The sequence below is a fragment of the Barbus barbus genome (assembly GCF_936440315.1).
Source record: "Barbus barbus genome assembly, chromosome: 50".
Taxonomy (NCBI): Eukaryota; Metazoa; Chordata; class Actinopteri; order Cypriniformes; family Cyprinidae; genus Barbus; species Barbus barbus.
This window is the reverse complement of record NC_136728.1, coordinates 16,928,594-16,955,932: the sequence shown is the minus strand read 5'-3', so window position 1 is coordinate 16,955,932 and position 27,339 is coordinate 16,928,594. Positions and strand designations below refer to the sequence as shown.

The following is a 27,339-nucleotide window of genomic DNA, read 5'->3' as shown; positions in this document are numbered from 1 at the left end:
TGATGTCTCCTCCTAGCAGCAACTATTGCAGCCATGTCAAGCACAAAATGGATTAAGATATGTTTTGGAGGGCACAATTATTAAATAATGGCACAAATACCAGTAATTTGACTTCCGCAAACCTTAGTAAATCATGCATGATTCATTTAAATACTCTTCTCTCAGAAATTTTGCATCTGAAAGGAAAACTCCTACAAATGCACATGCAATAAGATCAGCTGCAAAAATTCCTGTCCACACATTTCATTGCTTATTTTTCACTGCATTTCATTAGTAAAAAGGCTGTAATTTTTTAACTGCAAAAAGAGGGTTTGCCTGGAACAAGCTATAAGTAAATATGGCCCTTAGTGTTTACCAAAGTCCAGTAGCTTGTTCAGTTCAAATAATTGAATACTGTTTTTTTATTGTTCACCCTCTCCTAATCATAGGCTTTTGTGAAGGCTGGGGTGACCCGCATTACAGCACATTTGATGGACACTTCTACAGTTATCAAGGAAACTGCACTTATGTATTAATGGAGGAAATCAGGCCTCAATTCCATTTGAAGATCTACATCGACAGTGTCTACTGTGACCCTGTTGAGCGTGTATCCTGTCCCAGATCTATAATTGTGTCTTACAACAAACTAGTCATAACACTCACAAATCACAATCTCATAGGAGGTGCAGACCTAGAGGTGAGACTTTCTAGATTTGGAATGAATAACATGTTTTGTCTGCTTTACCAAGTATCCTAAAATTCTCATGTAATATTCTCATAACAGGCTTTTGAGAACAACGTAAAGGTACAACTACCATATGCTCGTAATGGTGTAAGAGTTATAAGCTCAGGCCTAGACTTGTTCCTGAGTATTCCACTGCTGGATGTTAACATAACATTTGGAGCCACTGGATTTGGCGTCAATCTGCCATTCCAGCGTTTTGGAAACAACACACAAGGTCACTGTGGTAAGTCAGCCACCCCCCTTTTTCTGTATGGATGGTTAAATCACAGTGTGGATGGTATACGAGGGATTTGTTTTTATGCATTGCCCATCTAAATTACTCCAAATTAATTCTGACTAAGGAACATGCAACAACAACCAGGCTGATGACTGCATGATTCCTGGAGGGATCTTGGTGGACGATTGTGCAGCCATGGCAGATTACTGGCCAGCCAGTGGTGTGAACGGTGAAATTTGCACTCCACCAACTGCATTACCTACCGTTGGGGGTAACAAACCTACATCTAAGCCATGCCCAGTTCATCCTGACTGCAACCTCCTTGATAGCGAGTGAGTGGATTCTGTGTGGTGTTTTTATTATAAATTTCAATACAAGGAGCTTCCAAAGTGATATTTACTACCTCTGTCTTTCTCAGGGTGTTCAAAGCATGCCATTCCCATCTGTCCCCCAAAAACTTAATTTTAGCATGTGAATATGACAGTTGTCACATGAGCAACCCTGCCATGGTGTGTCCCAGTCTGCAGACTTACGCAAGGGCTTGCTCTCAATTAGGGATTTGCATACACTGGAGGAACTACACTAAACTTTGCAGTAAGTTGCATTTTATTAATCTTTATATCATGCTGCTTCTTTAAGTTTTTCCAAAACCCTTAACTTTCTGTTGTACATTTCTGACTTTAAATTTCTTTTTTATATGAGATTTTCTTTGTGGTCTCAGACTTTTGGATGCTTAAAGATTATTGTGTGTAAATGTTGTATTTGTCTTTTCTTCCCCAGATATTGAATGTACAGCAGATAAAGTCTTCAATCCTTGTGGTCCAGCTGAGCCACCAACCTGTGCTGATATGTATGCCCATTTATCCAAATGTTTTAATAATTTAGACATTTTAGAATATAAAAGTTTAGATGTTTATTGGAATGAATCTCAGGTGATATGTGTAATAAAAAAGGTAAATACTTTGCAGACCTGGACAGAACACCATTAAAGTGCCCACAGAGGGCTGCTTCTGTCCTGAGGGCTCATTGCTCTTCAACAAGGCGTCAAGAGTCTGTGTGAACAAATGCGGTGAGCAGCCTTCGAGTCAAGTTTATGTGCATGCATATTGAGATGTACAAAAAAGTGTGCCTTTCTGAGTCATCCTGCATATCTTAGCTGCTTTTCAAGAACATATCTGTCTAATTTTGTTCTTCCCTTTTTGTTTTTAGGATGCTTGGATGCCTCTGGAACACCACATGAGGTATGGTGGTGTTTAACAGTTTTAATTTAGCTGTTTGCTCAATACTAGAATTTAATTTTATAGTTCTTAAACTTCAAGTTATTTCCATAACTTTTAACTGAATTATCTTGATATTTTGTGGCAGTTTGATGAAGTTTTCGAATACAACTGTGAGGAGTGTATCTGTGATAAGGCCAGCAAATCTGTGATCTGTAAGCCCAAGAAGTGTCCTGATGTGAACCCTGAAAACTGCACTGAGCCCGGCTTTGTGCTGGTCAATGTCACCGATCCTTCAGACCCATGCTGCAACAAACAAGTTTGCAGTAAGTTAATGCAGTTTTTTTTTCTTTTTTTTCAAGAGTACAGTTTTTTGGTTTGGGTTCACATCTTCCTTTTGATTTGTGTGATGTAGATTGCGATGCCAACATGTGCCCACCTATGGATACGAAGTGTGCAGTTGGATATGCACTAGTCTTGGAAGTGCCTGACCCAAAATGCTGTCCAGTAATCAAATGCGGTATTGCTATTATTCACACTTCAGTTCATTTTTGTGACATTTGTATGCTTATTTTTGTCTCAGATTGTGTCGGTAATATCATTCTTTATAGTGTTTTGTTTGTTGTTTGCCTCCTCAGAGCCAAAGAAAGTGTGCGTCCACAAAAATATGGAATATGCGGTAATTAAAATGACTGTTATAGTACTTTTTTAAAATCAAACATTTCTGATTTTTTTTTTAAACTAATAATTAGTGCTGTCAAACAATTAATCGCGATTAATCACATGCAAAATAAAAGTTTTTGTTTACATAATATATGTGTGTGTGTACTGTGTTTATTTATTATGTAAATGTCAATACACACACAAAGTATATATTTTGAAAAAAATTTAATGTATATAGATTTATATATTTATATTATATATAAATATATATGTAAACATAACATATTTTTCTTAAATATGTACATGCATGTGTGTGTATATATATATATATATATATATATATATATATATATATATATATATATATATATAACAAATATACACAGTATACACTCATATAGTATGCAAACAAAAACTTTTATTTTGGATGCGATTATCTCGATGAATCATTTGACAGCACTAGTAATAATTAAGCTTTACACGCTCATCTCTCCCATTACTTCCCCCAGCCTGGTACCAATGTCCCCGTTGTTGACTGTCAGGAATGCAGCTGTACGTGGGACGTGGATCCTAAAACGCAGTTCTTCAGGATCAAATGTGGATTTGTGCAGTGCAATGAGAAATGTGATCCTGTAAGTTGCATGACAAGCTTCTGATCAGCTTGTCTCAGAACTGAGTGTAATTTCATCGACTTCATTTAATGTTTATTGTTTTCCCAGGGTTATGCATATGTTGATACGAACTCTGTCGACTGCTGTGGAAAGTGTGTGCAATCTCACTGCATTGTCAGTGTCAATGGGGTCGATCATATAATGAAGGTAAGGTCAAATGTCAAAAGTTCAGTTGTCTTGATGTGTGGAATATTCAGGTTAAATGGAACTTGAATTAACATGGGCCAGATTTACTAAACAGGACAAATTAGCATTAGATCGCATTTCCATAAAGGCGCCAATGGGAGGGGCAACTTCTGCGGGTTATTTACTAACAATGCACATTAAAGAACAAAGACACAACCTATTCTGACTTATTTTGAGTCAAATCAACTGACAATAAGTCTGACTAACTGAAATAAACCTGGCTTATTTGGTAAACTTGTTTTGTGAAACAAACGTTTGTAAATTGTTTTGCGTGATTCATTTTTATTCTCTCCTCCCATAAATGTTTTATCTGAAAGGAAACTCCTACAAATGCATATTCAATAAGGTCAGGCACATTTCGTGTGAGGAACAGATCCAAATTTAAGCCAGTATTACTTGAAAATCTCATTCCTCCTAACAAACCTAACATTTTTGCAATGAATTTGACCTTGTTCTCTTTTTGTTTGTAGGAAGGAGAGACTTTGCCCACTACAAATCAGGGCTGTGACAGAATCACGTGTACTAAAGTTAATGGACAGTTCATCACCAACAAATACACAGTCCAGTGTCCTCCTTTCAACATTTCCAACTGCCAGCCTGTCAGTACTTCATATATCATACAAACACACATTTACACATTATACTGACTGATCATGGTGATTAAATCACATTGATGATATTCTGCCTTTGTGATTCACTCTACAGGGCACCGTCCAACTGTCACCTGATGGCTGCTGCCATGTTTGTGAGTATTTTATTTTTTTTAAAGAAAACAATGTGAATTTTGGTTGATTTGAGTCAATTATTAATGTGTCTATGTGCGTTCAATTGCCTGTGTTTGAAGGTGTGGACCAAATTAAGGGATGTCAAGTACAGACTGTTCGTGATTACATAAATCACAATGACTGTCAGTCAGAGAAGAAAATGGACCTGACATTTTGTGGTGGAGACTGTACTAGTTTTAGCAGGCGAGTAGACACAGACTCTGTAACTTAAATAGACTGGTTTGAAATGTTTACATGTGTTTTTCTCTCTTTCTCACATTTGTAGGTACACTGAACCTGGATTGTCCTCTTGTACCTGTTGCCAGGCCACTCGTGCAAGTAATCGCACAGTGAATCTTGGTTGCGTAAATGGACGCATAGTGACCTACACATACATCCATGTTGAGGAGTGCGCCTGTAGCAGAACTAACTGTCATAGAGCGGGAGTGGACCAAGCACTCATTGAAGACAGCCAAAGAAAACGCAGCTTAGGACTTCAGTGACCAGCAGCAGTAAATCATCCATAGGAAGACACTGAAATATGAATTATTTGAGATACTTTGTTTGGAAATTAATTTAAATTGCACATGCTTTAACATTTCTAAATCTTTATCTATAGGTCTCTTTTTTTCTTTTCTTAAAAATGCATACTATTGTGCTTGTGTTTGAAATTAAAAGCAATAAAAAAGCATCTTAAACCTAAACGCATTCATATTGAGTCTTGCACTGAGAACATTTTTATATATTGTTTATGATCACATATTTATATATACATATGTAATGTTATTTACACCATTTGGCCATAACCTTGGTGTCATTAGCGCCATTATCTACTTTTTGAGCTACAGAAATGGTTTAAAAGTGAATAGCCAAATAATGTAGTCAGTAGGTTCAAATCATATTTTACTAGCAGCGAAATTGCATGATACAATTTAATTGCTTTAAAATGTTACGATCATCAAAGAATGCAAAACTTTGAGATCACAAGCGTGTCCTTGCTGAAATGATCAAGTGCATCTATTTGTTTTTGTATGTAGGTTTATGGACAGTCATGCGACAGTTTGTCCACTGTCATTGCAGGACAGGTTTGCTCTTTCAGTAATAAAAACAATAATCTTCAGTTACTGACATCTCATGTAATATGATTTGTCACCATGTTAACTTTGCTATCCTGTTGTTAAAAGAGTAGCTTTCACTATGAAAATGTCAGAATCCCTCCTAAACTTTAGCAGTAGATTAAAGATGCTGTATTTAAAAAATATTAATCATGAAAAAAAGTAATATGCCATATCTGAAACTTGTACTGACAGGATGACTAATACATCCTACAAGACCGGAATTAAAATAGAGCGAAGTTAATCAAGGATCAAAATATCTAACAAACATAAATAGGTTGTCTTTTGGGAGGTAAATCATGTGTAAATACACTTAATGTAATAACTGTAATGGCTACATTCCAAAAATAAAGGTGCTTAAAAGGTTCTTCACAGCAATAGAAGAACCATTTTGGTTCCACAAAGAATCATTCAGTCAAAGGTTCTTAAAATAACCATCTTGTTCTTACCTTTTTAAAATCTGAAGAGCTTTCTTTTGCCACAAAGAACTTTTTGTGACACAGAAAGGTCCCTCAGATGTTCAAGGTTCTTTATGGAACCATTTAGACATAAAGGTTCTTCTATGGCATCGTGAAGCTCCTTTATTTTTAAGAGCGTATGTGATGCATCTAAGTTCTTTGATAATACCAGACCTTTCTTAAGCACTGTGTCTTCGCACACAATGCAACAGAAACAAGGAACAGGGATGAAACAGGGTATGAATTTAACACGAGATTCAATAATTATACAGAAAGCATTAGAAAAGCAACAGTGGATCAACTGGTTGTTCTACTTATCTTACATGGTATTGCATTCAATCAGAAATATCTCATATATTTAAATATTGACTTTCGGTGGAAGTCTATCAAGTGGTCTATCAACTATGGAGGGACGCCGTGGTGCAGTAGGAGAAATGAGGCCTATGATCTCATTTATCAATCAGAAATTTGATCAGATGAAATCCTAAAGTTAATGTATTTGATCCTATGTTAAAAATGGCAAACAAAACAGGAATTATAAAGGCAGCAAGTTATGTATTTTTATGTGTAAGCCAATGGAAATATATGTGTACATGTACCACTGTATGCCAGTGCATGCTGACTCGATTTACAGTAATACAGTATTGATTGTTGATTTCAAAAGTCAAGCAGTACTGGACAATTTCACTTTTTATATAAAATTGCTTGTCAGTGTTTGTGGCATTCCAGACAGCATGATAGTCTGAGTGTTGTTCTGCGACATGCAACGGTTGATCCTGCTTTGGCTTGGATGAAATCATTTTAATTTGTAGAGTGAAATATAGAAAAAATAACTGCCAATATTGTGTCTTACTGCATTACAGTAAATGTAAATACCTTGCTAACCCAGAACAGTTACTGAAAAGGTAGGTATTTATTGAATAGTTTACTTTGCATATACTGTACAACTAAGTTTCATTGGAAATAATAACATAATTATTATATCTCCCCACCAAAGTTTGCATAAGCATTGTTTAAACTCAAATAAAATTATAGAACATTAAATATCCATTTGATTAAAAGATAGAATCCCATTGTAATGCATAATATAGGTTCCACCCTGTGAGCTCTAATTACATTCTTCCAATGAAATCTAATATTCACTATAAAAGATCAAGTTCTGGCCGATAGTTGACATTAGCTCTTGAGGATGGATGTTATCTCCATGGGGACTGTGAGGATGTCCCAGATATGGATGCTGAGATGGGTCGTCCTGCTGATGGGGCTGCAGTCGGTGCAAGCAGGTTAGCTGACTAAAAAAAGAAATAATTTCTGTTCTCATCTCACGATACTAAAAATGATTGTAAATGTGTATCTCTGTTTTTTATGTTTATAGACTATATGGGAAATCAAATGGAAGGCATAACAGATTCTGTAGTGGACGTCATGACAACAGCAGCTGGTAAATATTTCCTTTTTATGTGTTGTGTGTTACAGGTATTAATTAGGGGAGTCAATGTAAAGACTTTTTTATTAATTGTAGTGCTGGGGAAAATAGCACATTAATTTCTTGGATAAATTTAGGGGAACGTGTGTTTATTAGACTAATCATAATAATAAAAGGCATCATTACACAAATATTATTTCAAAGTTAGTAAACTATCACCTGGTTTCACAGACAGGGCTTAGACTAAACCAGGATTAAGCCATTGTTTAATTAGGACATTTAAGTAATTTTTATATACATGCTTAGAAAAAAAACATTACTGGGGTGCATGTTGAGACAAAACAAAGGCACCGATATATTTTAAGATCAGTCAGTGCAAGTTTATTTCAGCTGAAACAGCTAAGATTTACATTTTAGTCTGGGACTAGGTTTAAGCCTTGTCTGTGAAACCGGGGGAAAATGTTTAATCCACATTAATTTGGTTTACTTTGTTAATAAATAGCATTTATTATGTTTAAATGTATTAATTGCACCTAACATTATTAAACATTTAGCCCCACTACTAATTGGATTGATTTACAAAGAATTAAAATTTTACATTCATTTGTCTTAAAAACATGATTTAACTCTTCCTCGTCTTCTTTTTAAGTGTTCCCTCCCAGCATGAAAACTGTGATGGTAACTAGAGGTATGAAGTCATAGCTTTTTTTTTTTTTTTTTTTATTTGAACTGATTTTTGAGTGCTAGTACAGATATATTATTAACCCAAAACTGGCAACGTATCAGGTGGGATACAAACATTAAAATCAAAATGAAAAGTCATGTTTTGAAAGAAAAAAAAAAATGATCAAGTTGTATTATTTGTGTCCCAATAAGATGGAAAATAGCAATAAATTAATTTTCTGATGTCTCTTTATGGTCTTGCCATTTTTAGGGTTAATATCTATTCTCTCTCTTGGTTTAGCAGAAACAAATCCTGATCATCAGTCCATGATCTGCAGCACATGGGGAAATTTCCACTTCAAGACCTTCGATGGTCATTTCTTTCAAGCGCCAGACACGTGCAACTACATTCTGGCGGTGATGTGTCACAGCACAACATCCGATTTTAACATCCAAATGCAAAGAAAGACTGAAAATGGCTCAATTATTTTCAGCAAAATCACAATAAATCTGCAGGGGACAGTCATTGAACTCACCAACAATGACATCATCATGGACGGTGAAGTGTGAGTTTATTTTTATTCACTCAAGACTGCATCCAAATGTCCAAGATTTTTCTTAAAAACATTTTCTTTTGTTGAATGTTGACCTTTTTTTTTCAACTTGCTTTAACAGGTTGTATAATTCAACCTCTAAGAATGAAATTGCAGTCGAGCTGAGTGCATCAAGTGTTAAGGTCTCTAAAAAATATGCAGTGACTGTCTTTTTTGAGAAGGACCAATCTTTGTTGGTATGCTATTTCTCTGTTCAAATATACAATTACTGTATAGTATATGTGTGTCCCAGTAGGTCAAAAAAGGCCTAATCTCCATTCTGTAATAATCTTATATTTTTATATGATGTTCCCCAGATTGAACTTTCTGACAGTTACCGAGGCCAGACCTGTGGACTCTGTGGAAACTTCAATGGCATCAAGGCCGATGATTCAACTGACAGTGGTAAACCTCATTATGATAAAATCACCTGCTAAAGTAGTTCAGTAATTCATATTTTAATGACATTATATTTTGTTGATATCTGACCATTTGAAACATGTATAGGTCTGGCCAACTGGAAGGTGCCTTCGCCTGAATCCTGTGGGAAAGTCAATCCTCAGCTTAATGATCATTGCGAAAATCAGGTATTATGACAAAAAAAAATGCAATTTGTTGCAATTTTAAAAGATTTCTAGAAATAAAAGTTATTTTATAAAGTTATAAAAAAAAATTATATTTATAAAGTTTCTTTTTAATTATTTCATATAAATTACTAATTACAACATTAATGCATTTTGTGTGGAAAATAGTTTGGAATTACAGAGTATATGCTTTTAATTCTCATTTATTATTTCAAGTTATCAGAATCAGAATTAGTATTAACTTTTTCGGCAAGTGTGTGCAAACACACAAATAAATTGTTTTGGTTTTTTATATTATATATGTTTCAGTATTTCTTCAAATTTGTTATGGTTCTATTACGTGTAATATGGCACTAAGTGCAAATAGCGATAGCTTCTGTTTACAAAAAGTGCAAATAATGATTAGATAGATAGATTCTAATAGATCCTATTTACACTGTGTAAAAATTGCTGCATTTTCTTTGCAATACGTGTTAACAGTAGATGCTGTTTATACTATTTAATTTTTTATAATGTTTATTTGCACCTCAGTATTGTAGTAAATTATAAAACAGTGTGCAGTAATAACTTATTGAGTGTAAATGATCATATTTCTTAAAATTACTTAATGGATGCCACCTTATATTGGGGTGATAAAGCCCTACCCCTAAATCAACCCCAACACTGTTATATTATTAAATAGCCATGAGTCCATTTGTTAAATATTTATTTTATTTTTATTGACAATAAATGTCTCTCTCTCTCTCTCTCTCTCTCTCTCTCTCTATATATATATATATATACATATGTATATACATATACATACATATATATATATATAAATATATATATATATATATATATATATATATATTATTATTATATTTTTTATTTTTATCTCCTAGACAAGTGTTTGCCAGCAGTATCTCAGCAGTCCGGGGTTTGCTGACTGTTACAGGGTGATGGACATGAGTTCATTTGAAAAAGCCTGTGTAGACGACCTGTGTCAGTGTTACGGCAATCACGACTGTCTCTGCAACACACTCACAGAGATTTCACGACAGTGCACACATGCTGGAGGAATACCAGGAACATGGAGAACAGAACAACTCTGCCGTCAGTACTATATTTGGAAGTTGATATAAACAAATGAAATGATGATGGATGGAGTGTTTTATAAGTTAATTTTAATGCTCTAGACCAGCAATTATGGTGCATTTTGTGACACACTGTGTTATTCTGTGGAGCAGCAAGGACATGTCCTCTAAACATGGAATACCAGGAGTGTGGCAGTCCATGCAAGAACACCTGCTCAGATCCAGATGCAAGTCTACTGTGTACAGAACACTGTGTGGATGGCTGTTTCTGCCCTAATGGTGAGAAACAATTTACAAAATGCTAGGTAGGGATGTGGGCCCGATACTGCTCTCCTGTACTCGTACTCATAAAAATGCTCCGATACTGATACCACACAGCGTGTGAACATTCCTTTGTCCAGACAGAACAACAACAGAGCTTAGACTGGAGTTATTAGAGATTAAGGATGTCTATGAAGTACATGAATCTAATTAATATAATGTTAAATATTCAAAATTCATGCCTGCTGATGTGTGCAAACTGATAAGCAAATCAAGTTGATTGAGCGTGCAGCAGCCCAGATCTTTTAAAAAATTACAAATGCTATGGTAATACAGGTATCATTTTAAGCAAGTAGGCTACAATAAAAAAAGTATCCATATTGGTATCAGTGCACCCCTAATGCTAGGAGCCTCCTAGTGGGAGTTTTTTTTTGCACCTAAGCATTACCGCTTGATAGGTCTATTTTCAAATGAAGCTTCTCCTTGCAAGAATAACTTACCATGCTTAAAGTATTACATTAGATGCAAGTAAATCTTAAATATGAGAACTGTTTGGTTTATAACATACAGTACTGAATAAAAATGACACAACATTCTGCTTACTTTTTGTAAAGGCAACGTTGAGGATGACATTGGTAAGAAAGGTTGTATTCCTGTGAATGAGTGTCCATGTGTGCACAATGGCAACATATACCTATCAGGAGAGTCATACACACAAGCTTGTAAAACATGGTGAGTCATTTGTAATAGAACATACAAACATGCACTAGACATTTAACAAAATATACCCATGATAACATTATTGCCATACTGTGTCAGTGGGTGTGCTGCTGGACACTGGAACTGCATAGATCTGGAATGTCCCGGAATCTGCTCTGTTGTGGGAGGGTCTCATATCATCACTTATGATGGAAAAAAATTTACCTTTGATGGCGCCTGTGACTACATCCTCACTAAGGTCTGTGACTGTCAGTATAACAAATGTACATTAACCTGCCCTAAAATATACTCCCTTAAATGATCAATTATTTAAAATCTGAATTTAATTGTTTTTTGTTTGTTTGTTTTCAGCACTCTAATGGCAGTGATATTGCGGTGGTGGGAAATCTGGCACAGTGTCATCAGGCCAAAACAGAAACATGTCTAAATTCAGTTACCCTTGTCATCTCAGGGACCACGGTAAGCTCTGTTTAATATTAATATCTAACAAATTAAATAATGTTTATCTCAAAGTAATAGTCAGACTTGTTGTCACACTATATACAAAATTTAAAAAGAAATAATTTACGAAAACAAGACAATCCAAAAACGTATTTAAAAAAAAGTAGAAAGGCCAGCTCTGATATGAGGAAAAATTTTCAACTTTTCAGTTAAAATCTTCCTTAAACATAATTGACCCTTACCTGAATTTCACCCTTTGTGGTTTTATTGTGTTCACCTAATTACACAACAGCTAGTACAACAAATATTTACAGTTTTCTATGAATTTACAGAAATCATTCTAATTGAAGGGGGTTTTATTTGTGTAATTAATTTGTGTAATTCACTGACATAGATTTTTGAATTCCTTTGATCTTTTCAGTGAATCTGTTGATCTAGAGCACAAACCAGTCTGAATGAATCATTCACAAACCAGAATGATTAGATTCTCAAGTTCTAATGACTAATTGCACAATAGTTCGATCACAGCCAGTAACAGCTGTCTAGAGAAAAAATGAACAATGTCAGATAGCTTCAGAAAACTTGCAGTTCAGAAGTCAAATGTTATTTTTAAAAACATTTTTAATTCATTCATTTTTAAGCTTGAAAATATTGCATGAAAAAAATTTGACAATTATTTAAAAAGTTCCGTTTTGTGTCCTGAGGAAGTCAGTCAGTCAAAAGAGATGATGAAAGAATTATATTTTTAAGTGAACGATCCCTGTATAATCAACTTCATATTAGCATATAAACGTATCTTTTGTAAATTTGAGAAATACATTGAGGTTTATTCATTATAATCACAGTACAATAATAGATTTTGTTGTTGTTGTTACAAAACAGATAAATTTTTTCTCCAGTGGATCCGTAATGAATGAAAACAGTCCATATCTGCTTCCTGTAATTAAAGGTATGTTGACCCTAGCAAACACAAAACACTCATTTAACATTAGAGTACAACAGATAATTTGATATTTGCACATGAAAATTGTAACATAATTTATGTTAAGGGAAGATAGTGAGAATCAATGCTCCCTAGTTTTTGTGGTGCATTGTGGGATTTTCTTAGCGAGTGAACATTCCACTTAATTTCTTTGTCCCAGGTCCTGTGAGCATCTTCCAGCCCACTTCCTCTTTCATCATTGCTGATATGAAGAGTCTTCGTCTAGAGATCCAGTTGGCTCCAGTCATGCAGTTGTATATTGTAGCCAGCACTGAAGAGAAAGGGAAGATGAGTGGTTAGTAAAGCAGACATCAAATCATTTTGTTATTTTGATTGTAATGACCCCAGTAATGTATGTAATAACTCTATCCACTACACACAGATTTTAAAAAAAGACTTGTCATACAATGCATGTATCATATACTGTAGATACAATTAATAAAACAGTATAAATGTTAACTTCCTTTAATTCCACACCTTGCTTGTTTCAGGTCTGTGTGGCAACTTTAATGACAACCAAAAAGATGACTTTAAAACGGAATCAGGAATTATAGAGGGCACATCAACAACCTTTGCCAACATATGGAAGAAAAACATTTACAGTTGTACAGATGTTAAAAACACAATTTTTCCAAATAATCCCTGTAGTGTGGCTTCGAACACAGGTACAGTTATATAAACATTAATACAACATGCACTGATAAAAGGATTTTGAGAGAATATAAGAATGGTTCATAATATAAATAGAGGTTTTGTTTTCCCATCCTGATATTTTTAATCCCTTTTATTTGGAATACTAGAGGACAAGGTCCTACTACTTTTTGTCTTAGTTGTGCTGAAAGTTTTTATTCTTTCATTCAGAGAAAACGGCTAAAGACTGGTGTTCCCGTCTTACAAACCCAAATGGAGTCTTTTCCCCATGTCATTCAGAAATACGTCCTGAGATTTACTATGAAGTGAGTCTTTTTGCACAAAACTACCCTTTCATTTTAATTAAATGGTACATGAAATATGATACACAAATTTAAAGATTATCCTTTATTAATGTTATTTCTGTTTCATCCTCTGCAGTGGTGTGTCTACGATACCTGCAAATGTGCAGATATTAGGAAGTGTATGTGTGCGGCCGTGTCCAACTATGCCCATGCCTGTGCTGCCAGAGGAGTCATTCTCCAGGGCTGGATGGATTCTGACCCCTGTGGTGAGAACTTTATAAGTATTTGTTTGTTTATATGTACGCTATGAAATGTAAATGTGAATGTGAGTATTACAGTGGCATGCGAAAGTTTGGGAACCCCTTGCAGAATCTGTGAAAATGTGGATAATTTTACCAAAATAAGAGAGATCATACAAAATGCATGTTATTTTTTATTTAGTACTGTCCTGAGTAAGATATTTTCCATAAAAGATGTTTACATATAGTCCACAAGACAAAAAAATAGCTGAAATTATTAAAATAACCACATTCAAAAGTTTGGGAACCCTTGGTTCTTAATACTGTGTGTGGTTACCTGGATGATCTACGACTGTTTTTTTGTTTTGTGATGGTTGTTCATGAGTCCCTTGTTTGTTCTGAACAGTTCAACTGAGCACTGTTCTTCAGAAAAATCCTCCAGGTCCTGCAGAATCTTCAGTTTTCCAGCATCTTTTGCATATTTGAACTATTTCCAGCAGTAACTGTATGATTTGGAGATCCACCTTTTCACGCTGAGGATGATTGAGGGACTCAAACACAACAATTAAAAAAGGTTCAAACATTCACTGATGCTCCTGAAGGAAACACGATGCATTAAGAGCCGGGAGGTGAAAACTTTTGAACAGGATGAAGATGTCCAAATTTTTCTTATTTTGTTGAAATATCATATTTTTCCATTTAGTACTGCCCTTCTGATGTGACAGAAGATACTTGCATGTTTCCTGGAAGACAAATGAAGTACAATTTACCTTGATCTTCAAATTCAAAAAGTTTTCACCCCCGGCTCCTAATGCATTGTGTTTCCTTCAGGAGCATCAGTGAATGTTTGAACCTTTTTTAATTGTTGTGTTTGAGTCCCTCAATCATCCTCAGCGTGAAAAGGTGGATCTCAAAATCATACAGTTACTGCTGGAAATAGTTCAAATATGCAAAAGATGCTGGAAAACTGAAGATTCTGCAGGACCTGGAGGATTTTTCTGAAGAACAGTGCTCAGTTGAACTGTTCAGAACAAACAAGGGACTCATGAACAACCATCACAAAACAAAAAAACAGTCGTAGATCATCCAGGTAACCACACACAGTATTAAGAACCAAGGGTTCCCAAACTTTTGAATGAGGTTATTTTAATAATTTCAGCTATTTGTTTGTCTTGTGGACTATATGTAAACATCTTTTATGGAAAATATCTTACTCAGGACAGTACTAAATAAAAAATAACATGCATTTTGTATGATCTCTCTTATTTTGGTAAAATTATCCACATTTTCACAGATTCTGCAAGGGGTTCCCAAACTTTCGATCCCCACTGTATATTATTAATGTGCATTTGAATCACATTGTATTGATTTGGCATGAAATTAAACCATGAATCATTACAAATGTATGTTATTCTGTAGATTCAGTGACTGAGTGTTCAGGCAACATGAAGTACTCTTATGGCGTGACCAGCTGTGGCAGCACCTGCCGCTCTCTCAGTGTACATGCTTACAATTGCTCCTTCACACCTGTATTTGGCTGTGTCTGTCCTGAGGGCACCTACCTCAATGAAGCAGGCAGCTGTGTTTCTGCTGACCAGTGTCCTTGTTATGATGGTGACAAGGTCATAGATCCTTCAGGAATATTCTACAATAATGGTGTTAAATGGTAAAAATAGTAGTTCAACATACCATATTATTGACTCATTTATTATTGATAATAAAAACCCTATAGTTACTCTTGATATCTCCTTGCCTTGTTTTGTCATGTTACAGCACATGCAACCATGGCAAATTACACTGCTCCAGTCAAGAAGGTGAGCTGCAAATACCTCTTTCTCAACACCACCTGCCAAATTCAAACTTGAGACATTACTGAGACATGCCAACATTGGTATGATGTGTGCAAATTTTCTGCTACTCGTTAATGTACTGTCCTGTTTTAGACTGTGTGGCTCCAAAGACATTCTTCAAATGTTTAAATCCTGGAATAAGAGGGACAGAGTGTCAGAGGACATGTGAGAAACAAGACCCAAACAGTTGTGTGAGTAATAATAATATAGCATTTATTATAATACATCGATAACATGAAATAGCACATTTTGTAAAAACATTCTTGCAGGGGACATGATTGCACTATATTGCACTAATGCTGGTTCTTCTTTGGTTTGTTTTGTCTGTAGGTGAGCACAGGTTGTGTATCAGGGTGTATGTGTCCGGATGGCTTTCTGGCTAATGAGACAGGTAGGTCTTTCACATGTGTAAAGAGGGAAGAATGTCCATGTACCCATAATGGAGGCATCTATTTACCTGGAAGTGAAGTTCAACAGGACTGTAACAACTGGTGAGCCAATCATCCAATCATTACATACATAAGCCATGTTATTAGAGTGTATTGTTGATGATAATTGTTTGGTAAAAAAATGTATATGTGTTTGATATTTTAGCAAATGCATAGCTGGGAAGTGGATTTGCACTAAAACGGCATGCTATGGCACCTGTACCATCTACGGTGAAGGTCATTTCAGGACTTTTGATGGCAAGAGATATTACTTCCATGGAGACTGTGAACACACCATAGCCCATGTATGTTTTTCCTTGTCTGTGTCACTCAGTGGGTTAGGGTTAGGTTAAATACATGAAGACTGTTTTTTTTATAGGCTTTATAGACAGATAAGTTGAGATTGACTCTTTAAAGACTAACATCACATCCTCTTGTACCACTCTTTCAGGAATTGATCTCACAGAATCTTAATTTTTAGTCCAACTCTGTAAGACAGACTTTTCAGGATAGGAGATAGACTAAAAATGAACTCCCAAAACTTACTGCCAGATTCTGGAAGATAAATTCTGAAATGCTGGAAAATTCTGATGTGATGCTAGTCCTTCAAGAGTCATTCACAACTTATCTGTCTATAAACCCTATAAAAAAAATATATTTTTTTCATGCATTTCACATCACTTCAGCATATTATTCTTATTATATTATGTGTCAGGTTGCAGTTCTCGAAAATGGTGGCGCTGGAGACTAAATAGTTCCTGATGGTTTCGCACCTAATTCTTCACCTTAATTCTTAATTTTGCAGTTAACGTGTCTTTTCTTCTCCATCTGTTTTTTTTCTGACCGTGCTGACCCAATGAGCATTTCGCTGTCCAATGTTCATGCCTTAACGTTGCAAATTCTAGTATTGCATTAGTATTGCATCTGTCTCATGGGAATTTAATAATTTTTTAATTTTCAGTCTGTTAAATCTCTTTTTTGGCTCATTTGATCTGTAAAAGAAAATGTGCCTAATAATTATGCACACCTGAATATTAGTAGTTTTTCACTTCCAGCCTTCATGGGCAATTATATACCACTTATAAATGATTAAATACAAAATTAATAGTAGTTATTAAGATTGATGTGGTTTGGAATTGGTCAAATGTGCATGTTAAAAAAATATCACCAGAATATCAACGTTCCTAATAATTATGCACGCACTGTAGTGTGCATTTTGGAAGGCAATGTTTGCCATGATTACTTTATTTTCATATTTGCATAATTTCCAACATTTTTATATAACTTTTATATATAACTTTTCAGAATTTTATCAGATTTGCAACGAGAAGCATTGATCAACCTGTTGTCAACTAGACACAGAAATGTCCACCAGCAGGAAACACGGAAACTAGCAAACTAGAAAACGCTACAGGCTAAAGTCCGGGGTAATGTGGCAAGAGTCTGGAATGGAGTGCCCTTTAGCGAAGCTCATGGGCACTCCAGCTTGAGATCGTGACACTTCCACCATTGGTATTCCTCTGGCTGTGATGAATTATTTAAAATGAAATTACTTCAGATCAAGTTGTAGCTTTTCTTTTTGTTATTTGAGAATAGAACATTTTTTAAAACGTGTTTCCTTGTTGTCCTAAAAAAGGTAACTGAAAAATTAAAAGTACAGAGTGTCTATTTACACTAAGTGCAAATAGTCCATCTTGTTGGCAAAGGCTATTTACACTAACTCCGCCCACCAACGTGTGATTGAGTTAGTCACCAGTAAAAAACAGGCGCTAATTCAGCATTAGTTTCAGTGGCGCAGGTGGTAAGACGTTTTGACGCGATCGACCCGAGTTAGAGCCTGGCTTTTGCCGAACTTTTTTTTCTCCCTTTTCAAATCTCATATTGCATCAGAAAATCATTTGTTTTAAATAAAAATGAAGGAAATAATCAAAAATTTGAAAATAAGTGTATCGGGTAGGGTTAGGGTAGGTGTAGGTAGGGCTTTATCATCCCAATAAGGTGGCATCCATTTAATAATTTGAATTAAAACTATAATTTGCACTCAGTACGTTATTATTGCATACTGTTTTATAATGTACTACAATACTGAGGTGCAGATAATTGCCACTATTTGCAATAAGTAGTATAAATAGCAGAAAATCTTGCTATTTTAACATTGTGTAAATAGAATCTATAGCTATTTGCACTTATTGTAAATAGCATCCATCGCTAAAAAAAAAAAAATGCTATTTACACTGAGTGCAAATAGCCACTGCCTTATAAGAATGCACTGAACATATATTTCCACTTGCAAAAACTGTTTTATGAATTCACCTCTCTAAGGCAACTTCTTCACTGCCTGACAAGTTACTGTTTGTAACCCCCCTAGGATTATTGCAACATGAACCAGGCTCTCTCCTTTAGCCTTGTCGCAGAGAACAAACTCAGTAAGACCACCAACAACATGTACAAGTCTCTCAGTCTCTTATTTGGGGTGAGTTTATTTCATAGCTCAAACTAAGCATGAATGTAGTATTAGAAAATGTGTAAAATGTGGAACAACAAAATCACAAATGTGTATCATTTATATAATGAGGGTAAATGCTTAAAAAAATTTAATGCAAAATCTGTACATATTTTTGTCCTTTGTGATAATTTCATTAATAAAAAAAGAAATATATTCAATTACACATGTTGAATTAATGGAGAATGTTTTACTACTCACTATTCAAATCCTGCAGCAATACAGCATACATTTGTCAGAGGATGGAGTCAAAGTTGTTGAAAGCAACAGTACTTATGGCCAATATCAAATCTATACTGCTGGGGTATACATTATTACTGAGGTCGAAGGTCTTTTGAACTTAATCTGGGACAATAAAACAAGTCTGATGGTCCAACTCCATCCCAAATTTAAGGTAAGCATTACACCAAACCATATTTTACACCTTCCTGTTCATCCACTTACCTTAATGTCTACGTCTCTATCTCTGTGGCAGGGCAAAGTGTGTGGACTGTGTGGAAACTTTGATGATAATGCAAACAATGACTTTGTGAAGCACAATGGAGAAGTGGTAACAGATCCAGAGGACTTTGGGAATAGCTGGAAGGTGGATCCCAAATGCCAAGATAACACAAACATGGACTCTTGTACACATCAGCTAAATCCACATCGGTTATCCCTGGCTGAAAAACGATGCAAGATTATTAAAAATGATGTCTTTGAGAAATGTCATGCATCTGTAAGTATCAGTATTAACATTTTCAGAATACAGGTGATTTGTTAAAGATTTATTATTTTTCAATGTTCAAGCACTTTCATCTGACCAGAGACAGACAGCAGAAATTTTGCAACAGTTTGCTAAACTTATTAGATAACACTTTATTTTGATAGTCCACTTTAGTCATTCTACTAACATTAAGTAACTTTGCAACTACATGTCAACTAGCAGTCATTAGAGTATTAGTAGACTGTTTGCTTAATATCTTCTAACACTTTATTTTGATGGGTCCACAACATACAACATACTAACTATGAGAAACTTTGCAAGTATGTCAACTTATTCTACTAACCCTAAACCTACCCTACTGAGAGTTAGTAGACATGTAGTTGCAAATTAATTAGATTTAGTTGACATGTAGTTACAATGTTACTTATAGTTAGTAGAATGTCTAAAGGACTATAGAAATAAAATGTAACCACTTATTATTTATTTAACTTATTTAAAATTATTTTTACCATTCCATTTTGTGATGATAGTGCCACAGAAAACAGTTCTATAAATAAACTGAATGAAATATAATTTAACTTAAAAGGTTGCTTAATAGTGTATATTTCATTTCATTTCCTAAAAGTAACGATGGGACCCCTTGAGGAAGCAAAGACTGTCTCTAATTGTCTTTGCCATGAAGTACATGATGGAAGCTGTAAAATATTTTTGTTTTTCTTATCCTAGGTGGATTCTGGCCCATACTATGATGCCTGTGTAAAGGATACCTATACATGTGACACTGTGGGTGAATGTGATTGTTTCTGTACTGCAGTGGAAGCTTATGCTGCCGAATGTCGTAAAAAGGGGGTTTGTGTGACATGGCGGAGCCCAGTTAATTGCCGTAAGTCACAAATATCCTACAGAAAATGTATTTTTTGTGTGCTTTTATCTATAAACATGAATTGCAACGTATCATAGAACTTTGAATGGAACGTGATTGTTTCTATTGGTATTTTACAGATCTGCATAATGTTCTATGTATAACATTGTCATACTGAAATGTTTTTGCAGCTTTATTCTGTGACTACTACAACCCCCCGGGAGAAGAATGTGTGTGGCACTATACATCCTGTGCAGAACCCTGCATAAACACCTGCAGAAACTGTTCTAATGAAATTCCTCTTCTTGAAGGTTAGTTAGAGTAGTTTGTTGCCGGCTGCTGAATAGTTTTGATTTTCTCACTGTTAATATGCATTGCATTGACTGGGAGAGAGTATCCTATCTTTATATTTTATAATATTGGAAGTTAAATAATAGTTGATGGCAATTATGATGCATTTTGCATTATAAAAAATGTGTGTGTGTATATATATATATATATATATATATTTATGTGTGTGTGTGTGTGTGTGTGTGTGTGTGTGTGTGTGTGTGTGTGTGTGTGTGTGTGTGAGCATGAGCAATATCACACTCGAAGTCGTGAGATATTGCTGTATATTGGCACGGCTGTGATCCCATACAGCCATATCTCACGACTACGAGTGTGATATTGCGTTTATACAACAGTTCAACGGCAGGAGTGTGTAAATACATAAGAAACAACAACAAAGTGTCTTTAAAAACCGGTGACACTACACAAGAGCACATACGTATTGCAATATTAGCACTCTAGTAACTATTAGTAATTAACAAGAATCTCTGATTAATGAATTTGTAAGTAATAGTGCTTAGTCGAATGTGGTAGTTCACTATTAGCTAATTAGTAACTATCATTTTTTTCATACCTCCTTAATAACTACTAAGAACTACTGTATACAGGTTAATACATTATGTATAATTAATTCTAAAGTGAAGGTGATTGTAACCCACTAGTAACAACTCAAGTATTATCAAATTCTTAACTAATTAATTAACTAGGGATTAACTAATTATTTGGATCAGTATTCTATAGTGAAGATCATGATAACTCCCTAGTAATGACTAAAATCATTGTAAGTTTTTGGGGGTTTTGTAAAGTATTGGATAGTAGTTATTCAGGTGTTGCTACATCCTTCTAAAGGAATTACTAATTTTTTGGATCGGTATTCTATAGTGAAGATCATGATAACTCCCTAGTAATGACTAAAGTCATTGTAAGCTTTTGGGGGTTTTGTAAAATACTGGATAGTAGTTATTCAGGTGTTGCTACATCCTTCTAAAGGAATTACTAATTTTTTGGATCGGTATTCTATAGTGAAGATCATGATAACTCCCTAGTAATGACTAAAGTCATTGTAAGCTTTTGGGGGTTTTGTAAAATACTGGATAGTAGTTATTCAGGTGTTACTACATCCTTCTGTAGAAACTATTAATTTTTTGGATCAGTATTCTAAAGTGAAGATCGTGATAACTCCCTAGTAATTACTGAAGTCACTGAAAACTTTTAAGGTTTTTGTAAGGTCCTGGTTAGTAATTCATTTTGCTAGATTTGGTAACACTTAAATAATTACTAGTGGGTTACCGTGATCTTCACTTTTTGAATACTGATCCAAATAATTAATAGTTTCTACAGAAGGATGTAGTAACACTTGAGTCATTACTATCCAAAACCTTACATATATCTCAAAAGCTTACAATGATGTCAGTCAATATTAGGGTGTTATGATGATTTTCACTTTAGTGGGTTACCTTGATCTTCATTTTAGAATTAATTAATCATTATGCATAATTCACATTAATTATGAAGCTGTATATAGTAGTTCTTAGTTCTCCAGGATATATGAAAAAACAATTGTTATTGTTAGCTATTGATTAGCTAATAGCGAACTAACTGAGCGCTATTACTTACTAAATCATTAATCAGAGTTTCTTGTTAGGTAATGGGATTTACTACAATGTTAATAATGCATTAGTCATTTGCTCCTGTCTAGTTATTCATTAACGATGGAACAGTATTCTAAAGTGTTACCTAAAAACACTCTTTTGTGCAGGACTACTTGCTTCCACCACGGATTCAAATCTAAGTTTGACAGTTTAACAGCTCAGCCCAAGCCTCTGTCACTAATTCGAAACCCTCACTTTATAACTAGTAATGAAGGAACATTGAATTGCTCCATTAAAAGCTTATTGTATTACTATATTAAAAGCAGTGTATTATGTGTAGTAGAGTATTATGAGAGAGAGATGGACTGAGCGAGTGTGATTACCTGCATCTGATACAGCATTCATTCTTCAGATCAATCTCATACTCCCAATTAAACATTAGTTTGAATGTCCACTGAGGAAAGCGATAGGCTCTTTGTTGTATTATCCTTTCACCTGTTAAGGGTAATTTCCGATGACAGCGCTGCTCAGTGCATTTGTTGGTAGCGTCTTACAGGCTGTTGTCTAAAGCCCTGAACACACCAAGCCGACGCCGAACTAGTGGCGACGACTGACTGCGGGGTCAGACCAAGCACGTCCGTTCTGTGCCTGCGTAAGAAGAAAGCAGCAGGTGGCAGTAGTCTCGTGCACTGGTTCGCCAGCTGAGCAGCCAATCAGAATAGTCAGATGGCCAACTGGCCGACCACCTCTGACACAGATTCAACATGTCGAATTGGCCGAAAAAAAGCTGATGAGGACCAACTTCAGCTGACGGTGCAGAATACACTAAGAAAACTTAGTCGGCCGGCGTACAAAAACTGCCCGATGGCCGACTGTCGTTGGCTTGGTGTGTTCTGAGTTTAAAGGCCAATTCACACTGCACAGACAAACGCCAACAAACAATCAACAAACTAGTCTGTTGGAGTTTGTTGAATCAGTGTGTTACCCTTTTTGGCGTTTTTGCCATTGGTTGGAGTTTATCACCCCACTGAACATGCTTAATCGGCGTTTGTTGGGTCGTGAAATATCTGAGCAGTGTGAAATGATTTTCCAACAAACGTCAACAAACTCTGGCCCCGTTTATTCTGTCAGTTATATGTGACCCAATTCCGATTTTTTGCTCATATGTGACACAGATCGGATCTGTTCTATGACAGTGTAAACAGGAAAAAAACGCATGCATTCGGAGATAGCGAGTCATGTAAACAGGCTGATCGGATTTTCTGAGGCATCGTTCTGTACGTCATTAAAACTGCGACATTAAAATTTTGCGCTACAGAAAAAAAAAAGGTAAAAATTTAGATTTTAGTCAAATTTGAGGATTTCACAAAAATGAGTTCATTAAGTCCTTGTTTAGCAATCACAATGCTACAATTAGTAATTAACATCTAAAAGCATCTTTAATTGTATATTTTCTGAGAGGATTACCTTTTCTCCGCTCGCTTTTCGCGCTGATTGTCATCTGAAGAGCGTGCATAACGGCGCTGATGGTGCGCAATGTCGATAAATAAACAGAATTATAGTATTTCAGTATTCACGCAAACATAATCTGTTCTGTGTTAAGTGAACGCTTGGGGAACTGATGGGGAAAAACATCTGATGTGTAACTTTATATGATTCGTGCATTACAGTAGGCCGTCTGTCTCAATGTTATCTATCAATAGCCTATAAACGAAAAGAGGGAACCACTCGTAGCACTTCATTTAACTGCTTTTGTAGTTTTAATAATCAATTTATTTGTAATGAACACACTGAAGTGATTTTTACATTTGATAATTTGTTTTTCATAGGCTATATGAATGCTTTTGTTTAGATGTAAAATGATAAAGGTAATGCATTATTTCTTTCTTTCTAGGCTATTTGTTCCTATATTGTTTTTTTTCCATCTGTTCATATTTATAATAGGAAAGATTAAAAAAAAACAGTTATATTGGTTTTATTAATATGGTAGCCTAATTATTAATAAGAAAAGAACTGGAGGAAAACTTTAATCTCTCTCATAATCAACCTTGCTTACTCTATATCGACTTTAAACGAGTGTAGCAATAATTTTTTGTCCGATTCCAAAAAAATCATACATCATTTTGAAGGTCTTTTAATGGAGAATGTGAAAATAAAAATAACAAATTTATTTTTAAATTTGCTCGACTCGTTTTGTCAGCACAGGTCACATTATTCTCAGGAGGAAGCATGTGTGCATGTGGGATGTTTCAGATGGTATGGCAAGTGTAAACACATGAATCGGATATGGGTCACAATTGAAAGAACATGTAAATGGACAGCCAAAAATAAATCGGATATAGAGAATGAGAATGTGACGTAACGCCGCGTTGAGTTCTGGGAAACCGCTTTGTTTATCCGCTATACTTGCAGGATAGTGCTGCCTTTCCGCTATTGAGTTTAGGGCAATATTTGATTTTATTTTTGTCGTGATTGTGAAAAATGTCATCATTGTATGTCAATCATGCTGCATCGAGAATTGCAATAGTAACTCATCGTTCTGAGAGAAAACTGGATAAAACAGAATGTTTTTTCACCTTTTTTTCTGTGTAAAAACACCAAAGGAAGCAGGTCGCAGAGAAGACGTTGAATAGTAAATCTGTTACTCCCTGATTAAACCTATGACTCTCACTAGACTTGTGAATTAGCACAGCTTGAACAGGGGCCTTTCAAATATGTGCAGATACGCAGCTCAGAATGTGAATGCAAAGTGATAATAAAAGGCCACATTCTGTACACACCTTTCTAATAAATCATAATATGTGCAAAAAAGCAGATGAGCCCAAAATATGAATATTAAATATCACTGTATTAATCCATAAGCATTTTCTACTTTACGGTTTTCTAAAGGGAGGAAAACGCTTTGTTTAAACATGTCACGTTAATATTCTGGCTCACCTGCATGTCTTTTAGCATCACTGTTTTAGTACATTAAACCAGCATTTTAAAATGCTATAAAACAGTTCACGAGCTCCTAGGGATTAGATTTTGCTTGCCATTTGTTGACTTAAAATATAAAAATACAGCAAGTTTGTGACTCTCTGAATGTGACCCACAATCTCTGATTCTCCTCTGTGGCCATGGAAAAATTAACAATTATACTTTGTCATTTAAAAGTTTCCAACAAAGAAATTGATCGACTTCTGTCAGCTTGTTGAACACACTTTTATTTGGATAATACCATTTGACGGCTGAAGCAGCAGCGAGCGATGCATCTCAAGGGGTTTAACCCAAATAAAATTAGTTGAATTTGTTGTTGAACCATGGAAACGGACAGCGTATCCTGCTAATATAGCGGCGCCTTCCCGAAATGCAACGCGGAGTGAAAAGAATGTGACGTAACTCCTCATTCTCCATAGCAGGGTTCCTCAAATCTTTCCCTGGAGGTCCAATCTGCTGCAGAGTTTAGCTCCAACCCTGATCAAACTCACCTACCTGTGATTTTCTAATGATCCTGAAGACTCTGATTAGCATGCTCAGGTGTGTTTGATTAGGGTTAGAGCTAAACTCTGCAGGAGTGGGCCAGATTTGAGGATGCCTGCTCTATAGGCAACAAATCGGAATTGAGTATCAAGACCTGCAGTGTAAACGAGGCCACAACATAATCTGTTGTGGCCACGCCATGACGATGCACATATTTCACTTAAAGCAAGCTTCCACCACGGCCTCTTTCATTTTATTTGGCGTCTTTCCGGCGAAGAATGACACGCAAAGACGTTAATAACAGTAAAATTTTGATCATCTATTTCTTACCCAGTTAGAGTTCTACACCATCTACACCGGACGCGAGTGGCATGGTGCGACAATATACAATGAGGTTCTATCAGTGACTCTGTCTACAATGGATGCGGCGCGTCCGGTATAAACACAGTGTTACTTGACTCTTTGACTCAAAGTTTATTGGTGTTTATTGGGGCAGTGTGAATATGATAGCTATTTTTCAGCCAACAGCCAACTTGAGCCAACTTGTTTGTTGGTGTTTGTCTGTGCGGTGTGAATTGGCTTTTTCACGTGTGTCCCCCCCAATGGACCACAACCTAATCAGTCTGTACATAAGAAAATAATTAATTCATCAAGATGCCAAGTTTTGAGTGCTGTACCGGCAAACTACTACTTCTCACTGCTGTTTCCTTATAGTTCCCAATCCCAGTCCTCACGCTCTCCTGCTCTGCACATTTCATGTATTTCTGTGAAGTGGACATCACAGGATATTCCGCCATGATTACAGTTTGAAACGAGCATATATGTTCCATACAAAGGGCATTAAAGTGTGCGAGACTTGAATTGAAATAGTATTTATTTACAGAGGTATATTATGTCACACTTCACTCTTCTCTAGTAAGTTTCGTCTGTGTGTGAAGATGCTGGCGCAGCGCAAATCCGTGAAATAATACAAATTCAGGCAATGTTATGGGGTCATTTGTAAAATTATTTTAATATGTTCATTGAGGGTCACTTAAAATGTTAATGTTTTTTGCACTAAATAAATAAGCAAATATATTTGCAAAAAATTATTATTCTCAACCATCTTTCTGAAATTATCAATTTTTAAGGGACGACTCCTTGAAGGCTTATCAGTAAATGAAAGATCTTTTACTCTTCTGTTTGTCCTGTTGTCAGCAGACTCAAATGTCAGAATGTCCAAAACTGAACTGAATTTGTGTACTGTATCCAGTGTAGATAGCGTCAGTGATTATAAAGGGATCTATTTGTTTTTGACTTGCATAGTGCACAGGAAGGAATCTTAAAGGGATAGTTCATCCAAAAATAAAAATTCTGTCATTAATAACTCTCCCTCATTTCGTTCCAAACCTGTAAGACCTTCGTTCATCTTCGAAACACAAATTAAGATATTTTTGATGAAATCCGAGAGCTTTCTGACCCTCCATAGACAGAATCAGAATCAGAATCAGAATCAGAATCAGAAAGAGCTTTATTGCCAAGTGTGTTTGCACACACAAGGAATTTGTCTTGGTGTTATGAGCTACCAGTACAGAAAGTACAAACATAGTGCAGACAACATATAATTAAGGTGATAAAGAACACTAATGAAGAGAATATACAATAATTAAGAATAACAATAGTAATAAAAAT

At 35.5% G+C, this 27,339-nt stretch overlaps 2 protein-coding genes across 2 annotated transcripts in view; both read left to right on the top strand.

The window, feature by feature from the left end:
* LOC306867926 (mucin-5B-like) overlaps nucleotides 1–5,142 on the top strand; it is a gene marked incomplete at its 5' end in the record, with an annotated part of 39,898 nt that extends 34,756 nt beyond the window's left edge. The window contains 16 exons of the mRNA XM_079413879.1: nucleotides 429–676; nucleotides 764–947; nucleotides 1,066–1,273; nucleotides 1,360–1,535; nucleotides 1,722–1,791; nucleotides 1,910–2,010; nucleotides 2,151–2,182; nucleotides 2,307–2,484; nucleotides 2,574–2,665; nucleotides 2,742–2,750; nucleotides 3,331–3,453; nucleotides 3,541–3,639; nucleotides 4,149–4,277; nucleotides 4,384–4,423; nucleotides 4,523–4,646; nucleotides 4,729–5,142. Of these exons, the coding sequence (XP_079270005.1) occupies nucleotides 429–676; nucleotides 764–947; nucleotides 1,066–1,273; nucleotides 1,360–1,535; nucleotides 1,722–1,791; nucleotides 1,910–2,010; nucleotides 2,151–2,182; nucleotides 2,307–2,484; nucleotides 2,574–2,665; nucleotides 2,742–2,750; nucleotides 3,331–3,453; nucleotides 3,541–3,639; nucleotides 4,149–4,277; nucleotides 4,384–4,423; nucleotides 4,523–4,646; nucleotides 4,729–4,945 (2,030 nt within the window). The 3' untranslated portion in view covers nucleotides 4,946–5,142. The remainder of the gene's footprint in view (nucleotides 1–428; nucleotides 677–763; nucleotides 948–1,065; nucleotides 1,274–1,359; nucleotides 1,536–1,721; nucleotides 1,792–1,909; nucleotides 2,011–2,150; nucleotides 2,183–2,306; nucleotides 2,485–2,573; nucleotides 2,666–2,741; nucleotides 2,751–3,330; nucleotides 3,454–3,540; nucleotides 3,640–4,148; nucleotides 4,278–4,383; nucleotides 4,424–4,522; nucleotides 4,647–4,728) is intronic.
* Nucleotides 5,143–7,204: 2,062 nt separating this feature from the next.
* LOC306867925 (mucin-2-like) lies at nucleotides 7,205–26,110 on the top strand (the record flags this gene model as incomplete). The annotated part of the gene is made up of 23 exons (XM_079413878.1): nucleotides 7,205–7,298; nucleotides 7,391–7,456; nucleotides 8,376–8,670; nucleotides 8,780–8,894; nucleotides 9,015–9,102; nucleotides 9,205–9,284; nucleotides 10,184–10,376; nucleotides 10,511–10,636; nucleotides 11,233–11,350; nucleotides 11,438–11,576; nucleotides 11,690–11,797; nucleotides 12,888–13,056; nucleotides 13,623–13,717; nucleotides 13,833–13,962; nucleotides 15,355–15,601; nucleotides 15,709–15,749; nucleotides 15,879–15,976; nucleotides 16,116–16,276; nucleotides 16,380–16,518; nucleotides 18,582–18,686; nucleotides 19,192–19,434; nucleotides 20,149–20,271; nucleotides 26,003–26,110. The coding sequence occupies 23 exons, from the start codon at nucleotides 7,205–7,207 to the stop codon at nucleotides 26,108–26,110; spliced, it is 3,081 nt and encodes a 1,026-aa protein (XP_079270004.1).
* Between the last annotated feature and the right edge of the window lie 1,229 nt (nucleotides 26,111–27,339).